A 24,957-nucleotide genomic window follows, 5' to 3' on the forward strand; every position below is an offset into this window, starting at 1 on the left:
AGGAAAGGGGATGGTTTATATTCATTATTTACTCAGTCAAATCAAATTACAGTATCAATGATGCAATGCTTCATAGCTGGGATTTAAATACGATAAATTGCTGTTAATGTTTTTTTCTACACAGCTGAGATGAAGAGCTTGAGGCTTGTTTTTGTCATTGACTTGCTGAACCATCTGAGCTCAGCTGCTCGGAAAGCTGGTGGGCAAAGTTAGCTGTGTTTTTGTGTGCCTGTAATTGAAAAAAGCAGGGTGTTGGTGACTGCACTCAGTAGATGTTCTATTTATGCTTTGGTAAGATCAACTACTGGTTTGTGCAAAGAGGTGGTTTACATTATTATCTACATGTTTATAAGTATTCCCAGATTCTTCAACCACAGGATGCTGAGTAGGAAACATTTCAATCGTCTTGGACTGATGGCCCTCTGGGAGCCACAGAGACTGACGCCGCCTTAAGCGGATCCATTACGGAAATTAGAGCGATCAATCAAAATGGATTAATCCAGCTTGAAATCACAAAGGCAGAGAAATAAAGAAAATCTGGACCAACACAGCCACATGTTTGCAGGGACAAACACAGCATGTTGGTGTTCATGAATCCTTATGTTGACATTCCTACAAACAGACATATTCATCCACAGTGTTGCACAGTGTTGTACAGAGTAGATCATTATGAGACTGTTATTATAAGTAGAGTACAAACCATTAATTATTTCTGGCTCTTTCTCTGCCACTAAAATTCAACCAGTGTAGTGTAGGAACAGGAATAAAAATATCTCCATCATTTGTAAATCCCAGGAAAGAGACTGTAACCCACTGCAGTGATTGTAAGGTGAGGGATTCTGACAAGAAAACATTGGTTGCGCTCATTAAAGCCGATCCCATTCAAACGCGATGGATTTCTCAGCAGACAAATCTACTGAATGTTACGTGACAGAAACAAAGAATGAGAGATTTGGGAAAACCTTACAGAAGAAATAGCTTCTTCTGTTGTGGTTCAGCACATCTTTTATTTACTGTGCAACGGATGGGCCCCATCATACGAGCTGACAGGTAATGCCATTTAAACTTTTCCAGCGAGAGAAAGAGCCAAAGGCTTGGCAGCATAGCACTTACACTGCAACACATACATACACTGTGAGCTGCTAAACAGATGCTTAAGAGGAACAGAGCTGTGAAAAGCAGCATGTATAAAAAGGTCAAGGATGAAGTCATCATTTAGCAAATATACGTACATGGCTTGAAAGTCTGTTTTACTTTATGCTTATTATTAGGGATGTCCCGATCCTGATCTCAACTATCAGATCGGAGCCGATCTGGATGTTTTGATCACCGATCCGATCCGTTCTGAGTTTGCTTAACTGTGTGTAAACAATGAGAAAAAAATAGTATATGGGATATAGAAACCAAGCCATGATTTAAATTCTACTGTAGAACTCACATGTGCACTGCCAGACACATTGCAGAAGAAATGCTCTCCGCACCCTACGGTAACTCTTCAGGGACATATGGTTCAAAAAGGCGAAAACATAAACCAAACACAGGACAGTCTGTTACATGGGTATAAGCAGCCTCGTTGTTAGCTGCCGTTCTCTATACCGGCATGCCACTCCGTAGCTAGTAGCATGCAACCAAGCGTGTTTATTAAGACAGCCTACAACTAGCATGCCTCCCTCCTAAGCTCCTTGTTAGCACACATGTGTGCAGGTAATGAAAAACGGAGGGGGGATTCAGTATTATTTTATACAGTCTATGGGCTGAACAAGCTCCGAGCTCTGACTCCGTGACAGACCGGATATTGTTGTTACGTAACAAAAACACGAAGTCTGAAACGGCTCGTTTCACACACATTTATAGAAAGGTGTAGAAATCAGAACAGGGGCAGAATTGATTTTTTTAATTCTCGGGGGGTTCGTAGACATGCCAGGGACACATATTTCAGGTAGAGAACCATTAAAAAGTCAATTTTGCATGATATGTCACCTTTAAACGTGCTGAAATGCATGCACACCAGTTTCGTGGCTCTCATACAAGCGGCAACCTCGCCGGTTCTCGATCGGCACACACTGTAGGAGGGTTGAATTTTTTTTTTCTAACCCGATTATTTCGAAGATATTGAGATTACGAGTCTTCCAATGAGAGGCATAGTTGACTTGATTGACAGGCAGGAACATCCCAACCCTAACCCGCTGATTATTTGCCTCAAAATAGCGCTTCAGGAACAGATGGGTTACGTCAGGGATACCACGTCCATATTTTATACAGTCGATGGTCTCAGAGCAGAGCTTGTAAAACAGATTATGAGTTTAACAACAATGCTAGCTGGATTAAGTTGAATGGAATAAACACAAGACATATTTTAGTTATTTTTTTTAATAAAAAAAAACAGTATGCAGCTCAACTCTTTTACCTCTTGTGCAACTATTATCTAGGCAAACTAAAGTATCGGATCGGGACTGGGTATAGGCAAATATTCAGTATTAAAAAATTGGAGTGGGGACAAAAAAAGCTCATCGGGACATCCCTACTTATTATCTATAGATTTTCATTAACTTTTATTGCAGTCCATGCTACTATTTCACAGTATTATAACTGCTTTATTTTAAGGCTGACTAACAACTTTAGGAACAAGAAGTTATTCAAATCCATCCTTCTGTTTGTGAGTGGTAAGATTGGCCATTTAAGGCCAAAATCCGAGAATAAATTAACTCCAAGTCAAAGCCTCTAACCCTTCTACAACAAATAAAACCTAACAAAAACATAAACACCCAGTAGGAGTGGAAAAAAAACAGAAAAAAAACAGAAATTGGTTATTGGACAGTCACTCCGATAAGTCAGCCATTAGGGAGAGCTTTTGTGAGTGTCAGTGTGCGATAAGCCCTGCAGCAAACATCCACAGCTTCATGACATTATCACGCACCGCTGACAGATGTGCAACATAACGGCCAATATCAACGCTGCTGGTGTGATTAGTGCTGCCACATGATTATTGGAAGCACGGGGAAAGCTTGTCGCATGTTGGGAAGTGTGAGAGATTTGTGTGTGTGTGTGAGGCGTGTGGCAGATTGAGAGAGGGAAGTGAAGGAGAGAAAAAATAGATGCAGGGAGGCTGACCGTAATTTCACCTGACTGTGTGACAAATGCTCCAAAGAAAGTGTTGTTGTATGCATTTGTCTTCTCAGCCCACATGCATCCTAATTTAGCCTTGCTTTGTGTGTATCCTCCTGATTTAAAACGATACCACCGCAGCCGCTTTCAGCTGAGCCTTCTTCTCCTCTCCTTAACTCTCAGCAATCACTCTCCCCTCCATTCAGCTCAGCTTTACAGCCCAGCCCAGAGCAGTTCATCTCACCAGACGCTGCGAACAGGGTCCTCTCTGACACACACACAAACAAACGAACACACACCTAGATGAGGTTAAGTCCACCTGTCGAGTGCTTAGAGCTCCTGTTCATTTATCTCTTTCAGGGTTATTTTCTGTGGTTGAGGCGCTTCTCTCATTCTCTGCCATTACCTGTCAGGAGGAGCTGTTCTCTGTTTTATCTTGCAGGAATGTTAGGGTAAGGAACTGCAGGCTAGAAATCTGTAGATTTAAACCCGTCTTGAGTTCGTGAGGCCAGCTTTTCGAAAGAAGAGGCAGCATCTAGTTTTCTCAAAGCAGAGCAGCAACTTTGGATTTTGTTTTTTCTTTACTAATTTAAAAACGTGCTAGGAGTAAGTGTTTATGTGTTCTTAAAGCACATGTTTCTTCCCATAACTGATTTCCTACTTAGATGACATATGTGATTAATCCAACTTAATGCACAGCTTTCATTTATACTTGATACCTTTTGTCAAAAGTCTGAAGCAAAGTCAATCATTTATCTATAGCAAGCAAGTGTTTCTATGAACACTGTAGCTGATCACAGATTCCAGCACACTGTATTTAATGATATCTATCCACCGGGAGATTAACATAGGTTTGCTTACTGTGGAAAAATCAAAAAGACAAGAGCATTAAAGAAAAGGCAGGAAAAGTTGAAGACACAAAAACTGGAAACTAAGAGCAATAACAAAATACTAAAGATGGAAGATAGAGTGAACATCAAACAGATCACAGTTAAAACAGCTGTGTTTAAACACTAGAAAACAGAGAAATATGTCAACAGACCTCAGGTGCTCCACTGATTCATGCAGTCCTGTTCACCTTGTTTTAATTCAGTTGTTGTGGAAATGTTCAGGTTAAGGGCCTGTGTCCATGCAAAAAAAGGAGTGTTTCCGTCATCCTCAATTTCAGTGCTTCTTATTGGTGCTTACTGCTGCTAGGCTACAGTCATCTCATGGCGTTTCTACTACAGTGCTGAGGGTTATGTCTTTTTTTTAATGGCTCAGCCTGCTTAAGTATTTGCTTTATTTAGGGGAATTTTGCAATGACAATGGAAAACTGTACTCTCAAAAGAGTTTGATTAGTTTCCCCTCAGCCACTGTGGTTTACAAAGATGGTATAGGAAGTCCTGCCCCCTCTTGATTTTGATTGGTCGGTGGAAGAGATGTGAGATTGATGAGCATGGAAGCTTTCCAAAGGTTTAACAATTTTCAACTGAGACTGTGGGAGCAAACTAATACGAAAGAGGGCGTTTTTGGGGGCTTGGGACAATGAGCACTGTAAAGTGTTGGTTTTGTAAAGAAAATCAATTAAGTTGGTGGTCGTAATGTAAAGTTGGCTCATTTTTAAAAAAGGCTGCAGAGTTAATTGTTACTGTGGACACAGCCCAAACTGTGAGTGTTACAAACTATATCGAACAGATGAAATCAATAGAACTTTCCTGATGCATTCACTGCACTGTGGGAAACAATATCACTCTACCTGTAACCCTTAGTAATCTAAAAGGGGAGTGAAACACTCAAAACAACACTCAACTGATACACAGTACACAATTTGACATATATTTGTTGTAAATGTAAATCAAACTATGGAAATAACCTCAATCTGAGAAAAATAAGAATGTACAAACTAAAACTTCACAAAAATCTAATTTTACACAAAAGACCTGCTTTCTTTTAGCAGCATCAGAAATGATGGATTCAAGAAGTTCATCAGAAAACTAAATCCAGATACAAACTAACAAACTGTGTTCAACTTTCACTCAGGAGCAAAAATCTGTATTTAAATTTAAATGAAATAATGATTTGATATTTATCATCATAATTATCGATATCGACTGAAATGAAATATTTTATCGTGATAACATAATTTCCAATATCACCCAGCTCTACTATGAATAAGTGGAATAATGTATCATGTATCAGAAGAACTCCTTCATGGTGAGCTGGAAGGGTCTTGCTTCCCTTGTTGTGGTTCCAATCTGCTATAACAACCAGCTCACTACACAATGTCCCTTACATGAATAGTATTGTTGGAAAAAAGGTGTGTATTGGTATTTTTGCTGGCTTTGTCAAACATGTCACTCTCTGTTAGCACCACGATATTTTGTCTTTTATAGTCACACAATTAATTACGTGAGTTGAATTCTTGGAGCTGATTGGTTATGTTTTTAAATTAGTTATTTGACTGGAACACTTGTTGACACAAGATACTGCATTTTAGGTATTATCAGGGTCAAATACTAATGCTGCTATGGGAAAAACTCAATTGATGAATGGTTTATTATGATCAATTACAAGTCTGCAAATAGACATCTAGGAAAGACTGCTTGGTAGACTTGAATGCATTTCATTACATACGATGCAGGAGAGATATCATGTCAAACACTGATATGTTTCCCATAAATGTGTATTGACTACTTTTCTAAATACAAAACATATCATATATTAAATCATTATGTATTTGGTTTGTGTATGAACATGCAATGCGGTTATCAAAATATGGAAGTTGCTCATTTTCAAGTATTTTAACACAAGCTACATTTTGTGCCAAAGCAATAAAGATGCTTATTGCAAGCTGACAAAAAAAAATACGTGTTCTACCCCTTTATCTTCAGGGCAGAGGAAAAAATGGGAAGGCTGCAGTGTCAAGGCAGCAAATAATGCAAATCAAACAGTAGCGAAATGCTCTGCAAACAAACAAGCGGAGCAGAGCAGAGTTAAGTCTTATTAGAGAAACCCCTCTCATCCTTTGTTTTCTCCTCATCTGTCTATCTACACTGCATCTCTGTTGCCCTAAGAGACGTGTCACTTCCTCCTTGCAGCAATTCCTGAAATAGCAGCAGTGCCCTCACAGGCGTAGCGCTGCCTCATAAGCACTGTCTTCGACAAAGCCCTTTGGATACAGTACAAACAGTATGGGATTTACGGTGCAACTCATTTAAAATCTGTGTTGGTAGCATTATTTATTTATGTCAGCTCATGCATGCATTGCTCTGCTTTGTTCTGCTCTCTACATGTTTCTACCAGGGGCAGTTTCATTTGTGTGCGATTACAGTGTCATGTCATCTAGCACATTTCTAGCAGGCTGTCTCAAACCCCCCGTAAGGCTTTTTTTTTTTCATGTTTGTCTTTTGTGACAAGGACAATGGTTTGCATTAATAAAGAGTCATCTCAGTTTTCCTGTCACAGATTGTATTTGCTTCATTTTGCTGTTTTCATGTATGAATTCAGATATTCCTGAATTATTCAAACAACGTGCTAAAAAACACGTAAACCACAGAGACTTAAATTAACAGTGTGTACTGCTGAAGTGAAATTAAATTTTAAATTCCCAATGAACCCATTGCTGTCTGTAATTAGTTGAATATTATCCATAATATTGTCTATTTCTATTCAAAGAAGTGCTCTGAATGTGGTGATTTGCACTGCTCTTTTCAGTGGCGTACTCAGGCTGTTTGAAGGGCAGGGGTGAAAGCAATAGGAGGTCTAGACCACTCTATGTCAAATTATGAACTGAGACACAACACCAACGAAGGGGAAAACTCCGTATTACCCCAACTTAATCCACCATGAGCATTGCACCTCACAGTATTTAGCAAGTTAATTATGAAAAAGGAAAACTATTGATATATTTTTATATTATTGATTACATTACATAATCAACATAACATACACTAAACTACAAGGGCAACAAGAGTTTTTTTTTTTTTTTACATTGAATTCCCTGGAGGGGCATCCAAAGTGCACTTCTTTGCAACAATGAATTGACTGTGTGAATCCAGGAGAATTGGAAGTGCATTCAGAGGGATATTTTAGATGTCTTATACAGTACATTTGAGGGGCATCCAGAAGGCACTTTTTCATGCATTTTCCAATGAAAGGGCAGCAGAGAAGTCAATTTGTAATGTTTTATCTAATTGTGGGGATTGTACACCACTGCCTCTTTTATTACACAATGTGGCATTTGAACACTTTTTGTATTTTTCAGCTGTTGATTCTCACGTTCTGAAACACGGATGTTTTCTGTTGCTCATTTTCAGAGTGATACTGCATGTTCACTCATCATAGTAATGGCTGTACTTATTAATTACGTATACAATATTTAAATATCACAAGACAAATGCTATGTAGGCAGAGTATTTCCTTCTTTGTGCATCTCAAACTTGCATTAAAATAAGTTTTTTTTTTTTTAGAGCTTGTGCAATGGGAAAAAAGAAAGCCAAACTAGCTTTCTAATATTGCTGATGGTTGTTTGCAAACTGTCTGAAGCTAAGCTGCAGTATTTAGACTCAAATCTGGCATTTTGATGATTGTAAAATCGTTAAGTAACCTTTATTTCTATGCCTTCTCATCAACCTGCCACTATGCACAATGTACGTCAAACTGTATGAATTCCCCTTCATTGCAGCAATCATTTCTGTCACTATTCAGACAAAGGCAGATGTGTTTTAACGGCAGTGAAAGAGCAGTCCAACTGTGTTCAACACAGGCATGTATGTGAGAGCAGGAAAAGAAAGGGGGCAGAAGAATAGGCAGAAATGAGCTGGAGAAACAAAGAAAAAGCTACAGCTACCCTGCAATTATTCAGTCTAACACCAGGCATTTAATATATTCATCTCTGAGGGACAGAAATGAGAGAGTGAGGAGAAGGAGGAGAAAAGGAGAGAGGTGAGAGAAGAGGTGGCTTGAGGAAAGGAATAATCTTAAGTCATGCTTGGTGTTCTTTTACGACCTTATCAGCCCACACCAGCGAAGAGAGCAGACAAATACAGGCAGCAATTTTGTCAACACACAGAATACAACCTGAGTCTTCCCAAACCGTCAGGCGACTGAGGCCAAGGCTTGGTAAACACCATTAGCCATTAGTATATCTGCAGAGAGGAAGCATGAGCACGCTTGAGTACGACACTATCAGCACCCGAGCAAATAACCAGCTTATGGCAGAGAAAACGTTGAGCTAGCGACCTGTAGACAAAGCTTGATGCAGGCTGGGTAATTGAGACAGCATATTGCTGCAGAGTAACCTTCCCAGAGACATAACCATCATATAATGTGCTGTGGAGAAATTTCTCATTTACGGCCGAGTAATGGCACTTAGGCCAGAACAATGGCCCTCTCTACTTGGAAATTGGATAGGCTTTCTCATTAATATGTATTGGTGTTAGGGATGGGCTGAGGCTGGAATGACACATTGAAGTGTGCACACATGGGAACATAGTCAGGGAGAGGAGTAATAAATGAGGAAAGCACAGTTGTTTAGAATAGATGCAGCCCAGGTACAAATATATAATGCAATTGTAAAGATATAGAGTAGGAGTAGGACAAATGTATGCTACTTCTTAAGGACACGCTATTGTTGCAATGCATACAGTATGGTCTCTTGCAAAAGGTCACATTACTCCCCTTAATTTAGTACCAGTTTAAAGGGTAGAATGTTTTTTAATCAAGCGGCAACCTCCGGTCTCAAACTATGAAGTCCATGCGGAAGTGTTATAATCTGCAATTCATCGAGAATCCGCTTGAGGCTGGCTGCAGAAACACCGGAAACCACATAGACACCAATTCAAAAAAGACGATCTTTGCAGCATTAATAAACATGTTTACAGCCTAGTTCATAAAATGTCTTAGCTCTATGTAGCTAGTTTCTCTATCGGCACACACTGTACGGGCGGTGAATTTTTTTCTAACGCGACAGTTCAGAAGATATTAAGATTACGAGCTTTGGCCCAAAATAGGACATGACTGACTTGACTCCCGGATGGGAACACATAGCTGTTGGGTAGGAGGCTCAAACGCCGCCTCTTTACGCCACACTATGCCTGGTTGAGTTGCTCATTTCCAATATGGCTGCCGCCGTCAATTGGCTTCAAAACAGCGCTCAGGAACAGATGGTTGACAACACGCATACTACTCCCATTATTTATACAGTCTATGGTTTTAATACAACAATACTGACAGCAGTGTGGATGCAGCATAGACTGTATGATAAATGGACGGAGTATCTGTGACGTCACCCATCTGTTTCTGAAGCGCTGTTTTGAAGCCGATCGTCGGCGGGAGCCATATTGGAAATGCTGAACTCAACCTAACTGCTGTCGAGCGGGTGTGAGGCAAAGAGGAAGGCCTTTAGCCTCCTTGCCAACAGATACAGTTTTCCAACCTGTCAATCAAGTCAGCTACACCTCTCATAATGGAAAACTTGTAATCTTAATATCTTCGAAATTGCTGCGTTATGAAAAAGTTCACCCCTGTACAGTGTGTGCAGATCAAGAAATTAGCCATCCAGACTACACTTGTTTTTACCAGGCTGTAAACATGTGTATTTCTGCCGTAAAGATCGGCTTTTTTGAATTAGTGTGTATGAGGTTTCCGGTACTTCCAGAGCCGGTCTCAAGCAGACACTCGAGAAACTGAATTTTTTAAAGGTGACATATTATGCTCCCTTCATCAAAATATATTGGTCTAAGAGGTCCCAAAAACATGTCTTTAAAGTTTATGCTCAAAAAAACACTTTGAAATCAGATTTTGGCATGCCTGAAAAACCCTCTTCTTCCGCCCTGCTCAGAAAGGTCTGTTTTCTCTCTGACCATGCCCCCTCAGGAAGTGGGTGTGCCCTCAGCTGTCCAGCATGTTGATCTAATGTTTACATATTGGCTAAATATACACGGCTGCTCACAGACCCGCGTTACTTCAACCCTCTGAATCTGATCCAGAATCTGATCCTGACAGAGAGGTGCCTGCAGCAGGACCTTTCTGAACGATTGGTCACAGATTTAGTGTTTCTTGTTGTTTTATTTATCAGTATGTAGACGTGTGTCTTGGTACACAGCTACGAACACGTAGCTATGTGGCTATGCTAACTAGCGCTAGCACTTTTCCATGAAAAATAAAAATCAGCCACTAGATCTTCAAATCTGCAGACGTGGGGAGTAAATCCGACCTCTGCCAGAAAGGCAGCAGGACCTTTCTGAAGGATTGGTCACAGATTTTGTGTTTCTCGTTGTTTTATTTGTCAGTATGTCGACGTGTGTCTTGGTACACAGCTACACACATGTAGCTATGTGGCTATGCTAACTAGCGCTAGCACTTTTCCATGAAAAATAAAAATCATCCACTAGATCTTCAAATCTGCAGACATAGGGAGTAAAACCGACCTTTGTGTTTATTAAGACCATAGACTGTAAATAAAAATGGACAGCGTTGCTCCGCCTCTTCCCGTTGTACAGTTCTGTAGCCAAAAAAACCCTCTCCTGGGCGCCGCCATTGTGCAGCCAGAGCCTGTGAAGCCACTGTAATAAGCTCCACCCTACAGCGTGACGTCACAAGACGCTGTGTGTCCTATGAAGTTTCACTCCACGGGGGCTGTGAATCAAAGGAAACCCGGAAGTAAAACCCAGTTTTTTAAACTCTAATAACTAACGAACTTCTGAAACTAACTTTTCAGAAAAAAGAGGCCTTGAACACAAAACACTCAGATACTAACTACATATCACCACAGCATACGGATGGGAGAAACATTCGTACGACGTGTATTTATTTTTTAAAGTTTAACTGCTCCCCCATTCAAATGAATGGGGGAGACGGATTTTTTTACCTATACTGCAGCCAGCCACCAGGGGGCAGACACACTGCTGAAAGCCTCACCCCCAGCCACCGGAACCTCTCCCTTGATTAAGACAGCCTACAACTAGCATGCCTCCCTCCTAAGCTCCTTGTTAGCACACATGTGCAGGGAAAGAAAAACGGAGGAGTGGTTGAGTTGTATTTTATACAGTCTATGAGCTGAACAAGCTCCGAGCCCTGATTCCGTTACAGACCAAATATTGTTGTGACGTAACAAAAACACGGAAGTCTGAAACGGCTCGTTTCAGCAAGCATTTACAGAAAGGTGGAGAAATCAGAACAGGGGCAGAATGGATTTTTTTCATTTTCGGGGGGTTTGTAGACATGCCAGGGAAACATATTTCAGGTAGAGAACCATTAAAAAGTCGATTTTGCATGACATGTCACCTTTAACTCTTCCGCCTGGGCTTCAATGATCATGGCCAGAGGTTGCCGCTTTGGGTGCATGCACTTCCATGGGCTGTTTCATTCGTGCCTTACTAACAGTGACTTTTTCAACAGGATGCAGAAATGGGAATATTAAGCGATATATAGAGGTTAGATTCTGGTTTAAAATATTGTCCTGCTCACCCCTCCCATTGGTTAAGCTCCACAAGGTAATGTGGCCTTCGGAGGCAAGAAGCTGCTGTGATGCAACATGAGTATGGTCCACCATTTGTCAAGTGTCTACAAAAACGTCACATTTTTCTTCACACAAAAACCACTCACTTTTACTTCTTTATCTTTCAGCTGGTGAATTTCAGGCAGTCACTCACTAAAATGGCTGTTACAAGTTTGTCTGTTCAATGTTATTGTAGAAACACAGTGGTGCAAGATGGCAACCTCTGCAACGAGGGGACCGACTTCTTATGTCAATATAAAAGGCTCATTTTAAGTTAACAGAAACAAAACATCAGAAAAAACGGGATTGTCTTATACTCAGGGTTGAATCTATCAAACGCCATTATTAGTTCACAACAGTGGATGTCGCCACTTATGTGTAAAGTGAGTGTACCTCTCAAGACCGACGCAGGCTGTCACTCACAGCCACAGCACTTAAGGGATGAAAGATGAAGAGACACAATGATCGTCTCAAACCAAGTGACTCAAAAGAAGGGCAAATTATTCAACAACTGAGGTAGGGTTACGAAGCTGGATAGTGGTGATCACTGTATAAGATTCAATAAACAACAGTCAAGTAGCCAAGAAAAATGTTGTCACAGAGCGTAATGTCAGAAAGATGGCAAGCCCAAAAAGACTTCCTTAAAAATGCAAAAAGTTAGAGATAAAATCTTACTGTGGTTCTGAAGCAGCTGCTTCCAAAACATTGACTGGAGAATTTGTTGGTGGAGAGACAAATTGAAAGTATATCCAGGACCAGAGCCTCATTAGGTCGAGGCAGATGGCTGTCTAACATGAGTCTGGTTCTACTCCCGGTTTCTGGGGGCGGCAGTCCATAGGGGCTTGGCTTGGCGACTGGAGGGTCGCCGGTTCGAATCCCAGCATGGACGAAGTTTGGCAAGTGGACTGGTGGCTGGAGAGGTGCTGGTTCACTTGCCTGGGCACTGACAAGGTGCCCTTGAGCAAGGCACCGAACACCCAACTGCTCATGGTGCGCTGGTTGATGGCAGTATCCTCACTCTGACATCTCTCCCTAAGTGCAGGGGGTGTAGACGGAGTCCTGAGGAAATGCTACATTAAAATTCCTGCTAGTCTTCTGTGACTACCAGCCCTAGCTTTAACTTACAAACAGAATGAAAGCCATTTAGTCGCCTTGCTGTATTAGCCTGCAGTGAAGCTATGAAGTCCAATAAATGCTCTCTTCCATCACAGTCATTATGTACTGACTTTGCAACCTTGCCTCCATCTCAGTGAGTATAGTAATTTGTCACATTCAAACCTCAAAACTATTTTGTGCAAAACACAATCTTCAATTTCTCCCAAGCGCACAGCTCTATCAGCAATGGTTGGTGGTTATCCCTTTCTGGAGGCCACACAGAACAGGGTGAGGAATATGAAAGTCTAGTGTCTCACTGTTCTATCCTGTATATGTTTGTTTACCAGTCAGGGGATTTTTAAATGAAGGATTTAGATTATAACATCACCACCGGAGGACTATCTGGCCTTTAAACACAATTTGCAGAGTCACAGGTGGGAAGCTGTTGAAGGATCATTATGTCAGAACAACAGTATCTCCTGCTGGTTGATATGCAATAGCTCTTTGTAGGGGACAGAAGTGGAAATAACAAAGCAGCAGAAAGTATGATAATGTGATTTAACATTATGTGGGTCCGGCTTTAAACAATTTCAGTTTGAAAGGGAAAAATTGTTAGGGTAGAGAAAAAGAACATTTCTCTTACTTCAAAAGGTGCAATTGAAAGTGGCTACATTTCCATGAGAGTGCTTCCAACAATTTTCTCATGACAACCTAATGCAGCCTTACAATAATTACCAGCTTCCTTTACCCACATACATACATTTCTAAAAGTAGTTTTTACAAATCCTATTGTTTTCTCCACATTGTTTTGCTATCCTAAACGTAGTCTTTTTGAACCATATGTCCCTGGATAGTTACCGTAGGGTGCGTAGAGCATGTTTTTTCTGTAACGTGTCTTGCAGTGCACATGTGAGTTCTACAATAGAATTTAAATCATGGCTTGAGTTCTACATTAATGTCCCATTTATCATTTTCAAATTATGTTTACACAGTGAAAGGGAACTCTGAACGCTCAATAAAACTAAAAGCTGTAAATTGTGTTCAGTTACAGAGAACGGAAATGATTGGATGAGATGATCGGTTCAAATACCAATCACAGATCTATTAAAAAACGTCCTCAGCTCCAATCCAATAGTTGAAATCGGGATCAGGACATCCCTATACCCCTACACTTGTTAATAAGTTTTCTAGTACTAAGAAATTATAGTTAATTTTCCAAATGAAGAATAATTAAGATGTAAATTATCTTCTGTTAAGGACTTGTAAGAATACTTGACCAGAAACACAAAAATAAAATTCCTCAGACAGACACGCACACCTGCTCTTTCACTCCTAGATCAGTTTTATATTTTTGGCACTATTTGATGGTGTTTTCCAGAGAGAATCATGAACCTTAAAAACCCATACACATACACACACACTCACAGTCCATTCAAACTCCCCTGGCTATGAGTGCGCTGATAAAGTGTACTCCTGAGTGACTCCCCTGCTGCACCTAGCGCCAGCGACATGCAGAAGATTGTCATGCCAGATTTGTTTGACATGAAGCAATGGCAAGGAAACATAACTGCAGGGAATGTGAGATAGAGATGAACATCCAGCGAGCTAAAAAAACATGAAAAGGGACCACGGAGCGAGGGGGGGGGGTCTGATGTGCTCAACCGGTACCAGCTACTGCAAAACGATGTCCTGGAATACACACGTGCTGAATCATGCATTTAATAATAATCGAAGAAATGTATAAGCACGTAAGCTGATGAGTGAAATCTCTAAGCCGAGGTTCTCTTAGGACAAGTTAAAGTGGCTTTTGGGAATATGACACATTGGCATGAGTCTTTTCATGACGGATGGCGTGGAAACTTTCAGACGAACATCACAGAACTGAGATTAATGCGAGTCAAACAAACATTAGTCTCGGCCCCTGCTTGGATCCAAGCACAGCAGCATTTCTGAACAGAATATTCTCCTCGTGGCGATTATAAGACTTCTTCCATCTTATAAATAACAGTCTTTGATTGACAGTTTTCTCATGCAGTTACGCATTAAACCTGCAGAGAAGAGAGAGAAGAGCAGAAGTAATAGCTGAGGGGGAAAATATTAAATTCTATTCTCTTTTCCTGCAGGAACCCACCTCTAGAGTAAGAACGCTCTGAGACTTTCAGCAGAGCAGACCTTGTTCTTGGTCCTTGTTAATATAATAAGGTCAAGAGTATGAACAAGCCCCATAGGAGGAGCCTTTGAACAAGGTACTGTATCCCTTATGTCTAACATATTTTAATACAGAGAAGGAAATGTGTCTCCTTTTTGTAGAAGTGAAACCACCAGAAATCTCTTTGTCTTTTTGATCACAGAAAAATAAACATACTGTCTTTACTCCACTTCCACATCTGTCCTCCTCTGCTTTCTCATTTTCACTACTGAGCCCCTACCTCTCAATCTCCGCCTCACAGCTTCTGATGAGTTTGTGAGTCACCGAGGAGAGACAGGGTTTTCAGAGAAAACCCACCATTCCAAACCTCCAGTGGAAGCAGATAATCCGTAGAAGCGAGAGGTGGCGACGGAATTCAGCTAACACCCCAAACAATTGCTATCAGTGCTACTCCCACTGAGATGACAAGGCCCTACACAAATATGGCTGCCATTGTGTGCAAACAGTAAGCTAATATGTGTGTAAAAATGACTGGGGCACAATAGAAGATGAGGTTCTGAGAATTTGAATTACGCACAGAAAAGCAGATTGTCTGCTTGTGCTCAGGATAGTATTGTTGCCAACACAGCATGAGTAACGATTAGCTTCAGAAGGTAGCTGTTGGAACAACCCTTTGCCAATACATGCAACAATACTCATGCTACAGAATCGATATGGTAACAAATACTATGATGGCATATTGGACAGACACGTTGCCTATGCTGTGGTGCAAAATAAAGGCAGTTGGTGGCAAATCACATGATGCAGTGCACATATCAAATCAAATTTAATAAGTACACCGCAGCCAAAAAACAACTGAAAGCATAGACATGGGAGTATAGGTTTAAGATACTGCAAAAAATGTCAAACTTATGTCTGCACACAATAAGACACCATTCGGATCAGCAGCTAGCAACAACAGGTATGCCTGCTACACTTATAGTGTGTTTATATTGCTGGTATTTTTCCAGTTTTGTCAAACAGGACACTCCGTTAGCATCACATTTTTGTTGTTCTTTATTGTTAAGCAACAACTCATTTGAGTGAATTGTTTTTTAGCTGATTGGTTATTATGATTTTAGCTTGGTGCATTGACTGGATTACTGGTATTGCGTTTTAGGCAAGCAGCAACCGCAGGTGTTTAAAAATGAGGCCGGAAGGGCAAAAAATTGAAGTTCCTTCATTGTCCACTTGAAGCTGGCTGCAAAGGCCAAGGAGTCCACATTTGGTCCCGTGTTAACATGCGCATTTTAAAAGCAAAATTCAACATGTTTGTATACTTTTTAATAAACACTTTTTGGTGTGTAGCTTGTTTATTTGTTCGTATATTCTGTAGAGGGGTTGGATTTATTTTAGGGCTAAGAGTTAGCTATAGGTTGGCATAATTAAGGGCAAAGCTGAGTTGTCCAATCTTGCACTTGCTATAGTTGGGCTTCAAATGTCTCTCCAGAAACCAATGGGTGGATTGAATTAAATTGCAATGATTTTCCCACAAATCTAACTACATGCTTTTATTTTTGGCCAACTTAATATACAAGAAGAATTCAGAGTGGTGTTTGTGCTTGCATAATAACATATTTGGCTTGTGTTAATTGTAGAGACAGAAATGCAGAGAGGAAGAGAGAGAGAGTGCACAACCAACCAAGAATTTGTTTTCCTCCAACTCACAGAACAAACATGATTTTCTTAAAGCTAAATTAATTTACGAAAAAGCAGCTGTCATTATAGCTTATACAATCATTGATCACAAGCTTATACTTCTGCCTGCAGGACCTTAAAGGCACTTTTAATTATCTAAATTCATATTTAAACTGTTTGTTTTGTGATTAAAAAAAACACTGTCAAAAATCCTTAAAAGTGAAAGTGTTTTTAAAGCTCTGCTGTACTACGCTGAGTGAGAACACAAGCACCCAAAGGCTGGAGAAGTGTTTTAATTAGGCAATTTTGCATATTTTTATCAGAGAATTCTGCCAGAAATTCTCATGTGTTTAATAAAACATGGGAGTGGCACTGTGTCTGAGTCCATGACTGTGTGCGTGTGTTGTGTGTTAGTGTGCAACACTCTGCAGGTGGCGAGTCGAGGGCTAATGAAAGGGCCAGTTGTTTTTGCGGGGCTGATTTGCAGAGAGCAGATGGATTGGTCTCTTAGTCTCTCTGGTCTCAATCTTGTCCCACATTGCCGCTGTCGGCCCATTTAACAGCCAATTTCCTGCCAGATCATCACAAACACACAAAAACACACACACATACACACTCAGAGGGAGAGAGCAGCAAAAACTGTGTGCGATTGTAGACCGCAGAGACGAGCATAAAGGGAGAAAAGAGGGTGAAACAGTGGGGCATACAGACAAACAAGTGTACCCAGGCTCAATAGAGATAATGGAGATACGGGCATGTTTTGTGCATAGACAAGCAGAACAGTGTTTAGGCGTATAAAGAGGTTCACACAGCTACTTTAAGAGACACATGCACACACATGCACACACACACACACACACACACACACACACACAGATTCCTTAGGGGGAAGCATGCTTGGACAACATAGTTTTTAATGAGCTTGCTCCAGATGTCTTCTCAGGCTGCAGCACACGCGTGGCTGATTTATCAAGTTACCGCGAAACACAGACACATACACACCAATCCTAATTTATCACACAAATGCAATAATCACAATTTATCTCAAACCCCCCCACACACACACACACACACACACCTCCCTCTGCCCCTTTATCTCTAAAACACACTACCTAGTATTTAATATGGTCATCTTACATCTTTGCACACAGTTGAGTTTCCCTGTACCCTGGTTCATTTTTCTCCCTTACAGATTAAACCATAAGCGCCCCCCCCCCCCCCCCCCCCCCACACACACACACACACACACACACACAAAACCTGACTGATTCACACTTAAAGTTGCACTCGCTCCATCTTTCAGTTGCTCTCACACCCACGTTAACTGACACACGGCTTGCCTCAGCTACTGTTGAGCCCACACACATGCTACACACGTGTAAGCACCCTCAGAGCGCAGGAACTCATATTTTAGCTCTAGCAGTAACCAACAGTAGCTGGCCTCCACAAAATGACCTCTGACTTTCAATCTTTGAGCCCTATACAGCAGGAGATTACCACGGTGCTCCTTTTCCTCCTGCCTTGCCTCTGGGAGTCAGCCTTAACTCCAGGTCATGTGACATCACTAGCAGAGCAGTGTGTTAACGCTATTTTCCAGGCATCTATGGCTTAGCTGGATTCATATTTTAGTATCCATGTAACACAAGTTCAGTAACCAGTATTTGGTTCTGCATAATACTGTGTCATAATTCAACGCTGTGCGTCTACCCATAAACATGTTTAATTTCTTTCTCTCAACCATGGACTGAATAAATAATGGATATAGGATCCGTGACGTCACCCATCTGTTTCTGAAGCGCTGTTTTGAAGCTAATTGCCGGCAACTTCTGTTGAGCTATTGTTAGGTAAAGAGGTTGAAGTTATCATGGACGCCTCCTAGCAAACAGTTACAGTGTTCCCACCTGTCAATCAAGTCAGCTGTGCCTCTCATAATGGAAAACTTGTAATCACAATATGATCGAAATTGCTGCATTATCAAAAAATTCACCTCCCGTACAGTGTGTGCCGATTGAGAAATGAGCTATCTAGACTACACTTTTTGTACCAGGTTGTAAACATGTTTATTTCTGCTCTAAAGATCAGCTTTTTTTAATTAGTGTGAATGTGGTTTCCGGCACTCCCGGAGCCAGCCTCAAGTGGACACTCGAGAAACTGCAGTTTTTCACACTTCCGCATTGGCTTCAATTCTTGCGGCCGGATGTTGCCGCTTGCTCTCAACCCTCCAGCTGAAAAAATGCATGAAACATGTTTGTTTTTGGTCATGAAGGAAGATACCAAGGGGAGCCAAAGCTCATCAAGACATTTCTCCCCCATATGCCTCACTCATTGGTTTTCCTTGACACTTCTAGACCCAGTACTGATCCCACAAGGCTCTGTTTCTTCCCATTCAACCTATTTAACCAAACCCCCAACCTGTCTTCATCCCTCTGTACCCAGTTCAAATACATCCATTTGCTAAACTTTTAATTATTCCCACAACTGCTGTAGTGAACAGTGTTTTTGTGCATGCTAGTGATGGGAATTCCGGCTCTTTTTAGAGAGCCGGTTCTTTTGGCTCGGCTCACTACAAAGAGCCGGCTCTTTCGGCTCCCAAGTGGCTCCTCAGATTTTTTCTTGTTTGAATGACTGTATTACCTAAAATAATGTTAAATTATATGTAAAATGAATTACTAATGTAAAAAACATACATTATATGAAATGTGCATCATTTAAAAGGCTTTATTTATATTCTCAACATGGAGCAGAGTTCTACAGAAATTAAATCATAAAGTACAAAAAACAAGACTCATCATAATTAGACAAAAAGGTCCAATCTCTGATTGTCTGTATATTATTTATAAACTTTTAAACACCTTCATTGACAGCAGGTTACCTTGACTGTCTTTATTCTTCACTTCTTGCACTGATGGATAAACACTGCTAATGTCCATGACCTGGATGACTGAGAACCTTCACAGACAGATCTAATGTGCCTTTGCAAGTTTTTTGTGGAGCCTGATTGATGACACTTTCACCTTGCAGTCTTCCCTCTGCCGTTGAACAGTCTATGCCTTTTAAATGTGTCTAAAGTTTTCTGTGTTTTCTGCAGTCACTCGTTTTCTCACCTTTCCAGTGCGTTCTCTCTGTCAACCCTGTTCTCCCTCTCGTCTCCCTCCTGTTGGTGTGCTCACTGTGCTGTCTGTGTCTCTGACCCCTCCCCTCCCCGTTCTGCTCAATGTAGACACGTGATTGGTCAAGACGCCACCATGTCTTGACCAATCACGTGAGGCTTTCACAGAAAAAGACGAGGAAAAAAAACAAAAACGGCTCCCAGTCAGGAGCCGGCTCCCGTCGTTCACTTCAAAGAGCCGGCTCTTAGAGCCGGATCGTTCGCGATCGACACATTTCTAGTGCATGCTAGTAGCTTATGCAAGTCGTCTGCTATCATCCACTGACTCATGACAATCTCAGGAAATGGAAAGAAAACTCCATGCATCATCTTCCTGTAATTTCCACTTGTGGTCACAGCAAAAGTCGTGCAGGCTTGCTTTGATGGACTTCTTTATGATGGGGAGTCTTACAGAAGCACCCTTGAAGGGATCTGGGGAGCTGTAAAATACATTTAAAGGCTAGATTACTTATCGCACTTAACTTAACGCATCGTTCCTCTGTAGTCGTCAAAGATCATAAAAGAAAAGGGGGAGATCTTTGCCTGGGAGCCTAATCTTGTTTTGGAGGGTTTTGTCTTCCTTTATTATTTCAACCAAGACACTGTTATTTTATATACATCTTTAGCGTAAAACAGAAAACGCGGCAACCGTCAGTGCAGTCACCATGGAGATTAGGGGTGTAACGACTCTTTTTAACCACGATACGATTCGATTCATGATTGTAAGAGGTGCCTGGATGGTCGGCGTTGTGTGAAATCTCATGGCACCTTAGTAGGTGGTTGGATAGATTTGTCGTGGTGCCGTGGTACTTTACTTGGTCTTTAAATATCCTACAAACAATGAGCGACTTATTTAGAACATCTCTGTCTTTGCAAAAAGTGTTTCCACACACTGGACCGCAATCATTATGGTCCAGTGTGTGTCCAGTGTGTGTGGCTAGATAATTTCTCGCTTGTCGTCTTCTCCTCTGCCATCCGCCATGCTATGTTTTGTTGTCTGCTGGCGCATGGCGATGACGTCACAGACGGGCAGCCTGAATTGAGTTTACTTTTACCGTCTTTATCATTAAAAGTGCAAAAAAATCCAATGCATCATTTCTTATAGTATCGATACAATCAATTTATTACTTTTAAAAACGATCTTAGATCGATATATGTCGTCCAGAAGGCCAACTTGCAGAGCACAGATCAATGTAGTCAGATCGTAGGAATGTAAATCGATACATCCATGTAGTGGATGAATGTTACACCCCTAATGGAAATGGTGAGGGTGAAACCCACAGATGTGAAATCAGCCAACCACCTTGCTGTCACAGGAGATCAGACCAATAACTTCTAAGCTACTGGCTGTCTTTACTTTATGTCCCACCTACTATATCAATCTTCATTCACAAGCACGCTGATTTATCTCACACTACTTGACCACAGCTGTAGAAAAGGCAGCTTTTCTCCTGAAGGTTATACAAATAAATTTCACCTGTCATACTGGATCTGCTGGAATTTACATTAACTTTACGATTTCTGAGCCTCATCCTAACACTCCAGGCCATTTTATGTTTCCAGTGACAGGTGGTGCAGTTTTGACAAAGTGGCACATGCGCCAGCAGGGACCATGGAGAGTTATAGCATGGCAATATGCAGTGACATTACAGCATTTCAACCCAGTAAAGGGACTGTTTACACACAAACACAAACACACACATGCACGCACACACACACAGCACATGTCAGTACCTTCTGTGCGGATGGTGAAGGGGGAGTCCCCCAGTCTCTTGGCTGAGAACTGCCCCCCCAGAGAGGTCATTAGAAAGCAGAGGCTGAAGAAGCCAATTCCCACCACGAATATCCTGCAACACAAAGGGAGGAGAGAGGGAATAGATGAAAAGTGAGTTGAGATAGATAGATATATTTACAGGGGAGGGCAGGTAAATAGAAATTTTGGGAGAGTAAGGAGATGCAGAGAGAGAGAGAGGAGTTGATAGTGAGGTATTTGGAGGCAGAAAATGGAGTGGATAACAGGAGAGAGGCTTGGAAAAGAAAATAAGTATGTAGGCAGATGAACAGGCTGACAATTATGGAGGACAGGTTTTCTGAGACAGAATGATCGGCAGCCAGGGAAGAAAAAAAGTGGGAGGGAAAATAACAGACATGCAAGGATGAAGAGATGAAGCGAAATACGGAGGAGAACAGAAGAGGAGAAGCGAAAAGAAGAGTCAAGAAACAACAGGCAGCACTTCCAGAGGGCAGGGAATAAAATAGAGCAATGATCACACATGGAAAAGAGGAGACTTGAGGCCAAAGGGCACTTAAAACATTTTGGTTTTTTGATGTCATCAGTTGGCATACATGTAGGACACACTGCCAACATAAGGGTGAGCAGTTTGTCCCCAAGTGCGGCCAGAAAATGGTGATTATTCAAGTAATACCAGAGGCACGGAGAGGGTAAAGGAAGAAGACAGAGACAGCCAAAAACAACCTGGCACTCCCCACACCTCTGTCTGAACCACACTGAATTGGTTCAAAACAACAGGCATTGCGATACGGTCTTCACTGCATACTGTGTACAAGCTGAGTTTGCCAGTCAGAGGTCAGATTTCTAGTACCACTTATTTACTTTTGGCTTTGTCACATTTTCTCTCTGATGTGCTAAAATCCACCAGGAGAGGAGCAAAACTGAGCTTCAAGAATAAACTCCTGCTTCCCCCCACTATGCGGCACAGATCCGATATTTGAACACAACCATATATCTCTAAAGGGAATGCATAATGGGACTTTGTGTGGGTTCCCTTTTGTTAACACAGAATCTGATGTTTGACTTAAAAAGAATTGAATATCAGGTCTTTCATATCTGTGTAAATCCTGCCCTAGTTAAACTACTCTCTTCAGTGTGTATGGATCAAAAGTTATCTTATGATGCCGAGTCTCTTCAGGGAAGCAGGGAGGAGAAGTTGTCTGTGATTCTCCTCCGCTGGACAAAATACCAGTCAGCCACCATGACTAACAAGTCCATGTTTAAATATGCTTGCTGCTGTGCTGCTAACCCCAAAAGAGGAACATTTCTTGGAAGATTTTGTTGTAACAGTAGTGGCACAGTACAAAGGCAGATTTATGCAACAAAGAATGGCTATATTTGAGTATTTTTACCACATATTGTAGCAGCTAAAGCAGTGTTCCCATTTGTTGTTATGTTCTGCATTTGTGTATATCGGTAGTAGTTTTTTTTTCTTTTTTTAAGTTATATTTTTGGGGCATTTTTGCCTATATGGATAGGACAGCTAAAGAGAGACAGGAAATGCGGGAAGTACAGAGAGGGGGAGGACATGCAGCACATGGCCAAGGCTGGTATCGAACCTACGACCTCTGCGATGAGGACAGCCTCCATACATGGGGGGCGTAGACCGCTAGGCCACCAGCACCCCTGTGTAGTAGTTTTTTAAGGAACTAGGGCTGGGCGATAAAGCGATAACGATAATTATCGTGATATAATTTTTTCTCAATATAAATAGAACAAATGTTTGATATAAACAAACCCGTAATTACACCCTCCAACCACTGAAAAGGTGTCATGCCCTCCAGCTCTGCTTAGTGGCAGCCTCCCCCTTCCCCCTCCTTTTTCCTTTTTCCCCATGTGAGCATGAGTGAGGTGTGGAAAGCAGGAAGGTGCAGGCGATTAGTAATCACCAGCAACGCAGCTACCTTTGCCATAAAATCCTGACTTCAGCCACAACTCGGAGTCGGACCGTTGTATAACACAGTTAGTCAAACTACGCTTGTGCTCTACCTTGTCTTCTTTGTTTACAACTCTAGACACTAACCTCTTGTTTCCTGTGCTGCAGATCCCTGACCAACTCTGCCTGCTCTGCATGCAACTTCGCCTGATCCTGCAACACTTGGAAATTACTCCAGCCACACTGCACACCTCCTCAGCCTGCCTTCCCTCAAACTCTCCCCTGTTTTCGGACTGTCAGCCCAGGTGTCCTGTTCTCTCTCTGGGTCAGCTTAGTTGTAGTGAGTATAGGTCTTTGTATACAAAGACCTATACTCACTACAACTAAGCTGAACTTAGCTGAACTATACAACTATAACTATAACTATAACTATAATATTATAATATAACTATATAATTATAATATATAATTATATAGTATAATATATATATAGTATATTATATAATTATATAGTATAATATATAATTATATTAATATATAATTATAATATAACTATAACTATAACTATAACTATACAACTATAAGCTGAACTATACAACACTATAGTGTTGTATAGTTATCGTGTTGGGTTATTTAGTCTTTTGTAGATTTCCATCCTTACCATAGGTCGTTTTCTCCCTAGAGTTTATAGTTATTTTGGCCTGCCCCTTCAGTTACCGTTTTCATCTGCCAGTGCTTACTGTGATCTTTTATTGTTTATTAAAATCTTTATTGTGATCTACTGGTCTGCTGTGTCTCTCTGTTGTTCCATATCTGAGTCTCTGATCCGCCCCGTGACAAAAGGGAGGGGGCACTTATGAGCCTTAAACCCTAGTTGCTGCCCAACATTAAACAGAAGAAGATTACGGAATTGAACAGCCAATCATGTACCAGGGTGTGAGGTAGGCAAGCTCAACGATGTTTGGAGCAGAATGTAAACAGCTGAAGCGAGTGACAATGATACTGAAGACAACAATAAACCTACCAGCTCAAAGCAGAGTCTATAGTCTAACACTGTGCTGACTCAGCGTTAACTTTTAACTTAATACACTTCATTAAATATACTTTCAGGATGTGGGTAAAGGAAGAGCACAGAGACAACTTCTGCTGTGCATTTCTAACACGTTTAATGTCTACCGTGACCGTAACACAACGGAGCAACCGAACAAGTGTGATGCATTCACTGCACTGTGGGGAAAAAACATCAGTCTGCCCGTAACCCTTAGTAATCTTAAAGGGGAGTGAACAACTCAAAACAATACTCTAGTAAACTGATACACGGAATACAATTAGATATATATTTGTTGTAAATTTAAATCAAATCAAGCAAATAACCTCAACCTGAGAAAAATAAGACTATGAACTAAAACTTCACAAAAATCTCATCTTACACTGAAGACCTGCATCCTGTTAGCACTGTCAGAAATTATGGATTCAAGAAGCTCATCAGAAAACTAAATCCAGATACAAACTAACAAACCGTCTGGTTTCTTCAACTTTCACTCAGGACCAAAAATCTGCCTCTAAAGTGAAATGACATAATGATTTGATATTTATTGTGATAATTATTGATACTGACTGATATGAAATATTT

The 24,957-nt window shown here is 41.0% G+C and overlaps 1 protein-coding gene across 2 annotated transcripts in view; it reads right to left on the reverse strand.

Moving 5' to 3' along the window:
- Positions 1-24,957, reverse strand: part of LOC117815275 (alpha-1,6-mannosylglycoprotein 6-beta-N-acetylglucosaminyltransferase B) — a 154,792-nt gene that overhangs the window by 119,615 nt on the left and 10,220 nt on the right. For both annotated transcript variants that reach the window (XM_034686897.1, XM_034686896.1), the window contains exon 2: positions 21,391-21,503. In XM_034686897.1, coding sequence (XP_034542788.1) covers positions 21,391-21,503 — 113 coding nt within the window. The remainder of the gene's footprint in view (positions 1-21,390; positions 21,504-24,957) is intronic.

This window comes from Notolabrus celidotus, chromosome 7 (genome assembly GCF_009762535.1).
Source record: "Notolabrus celidotus isolate fNotCel1 chromosome 7, fNotCel1.pri, whole genome shotgun sequence".
NCBI classification, from domain to species: domain Eukaryota; kingdom Metazoa; phylum Chordata; class Actinopteri; order Labriformes; family Labridae; genus Notolabrus; species Notolabrus celidotus.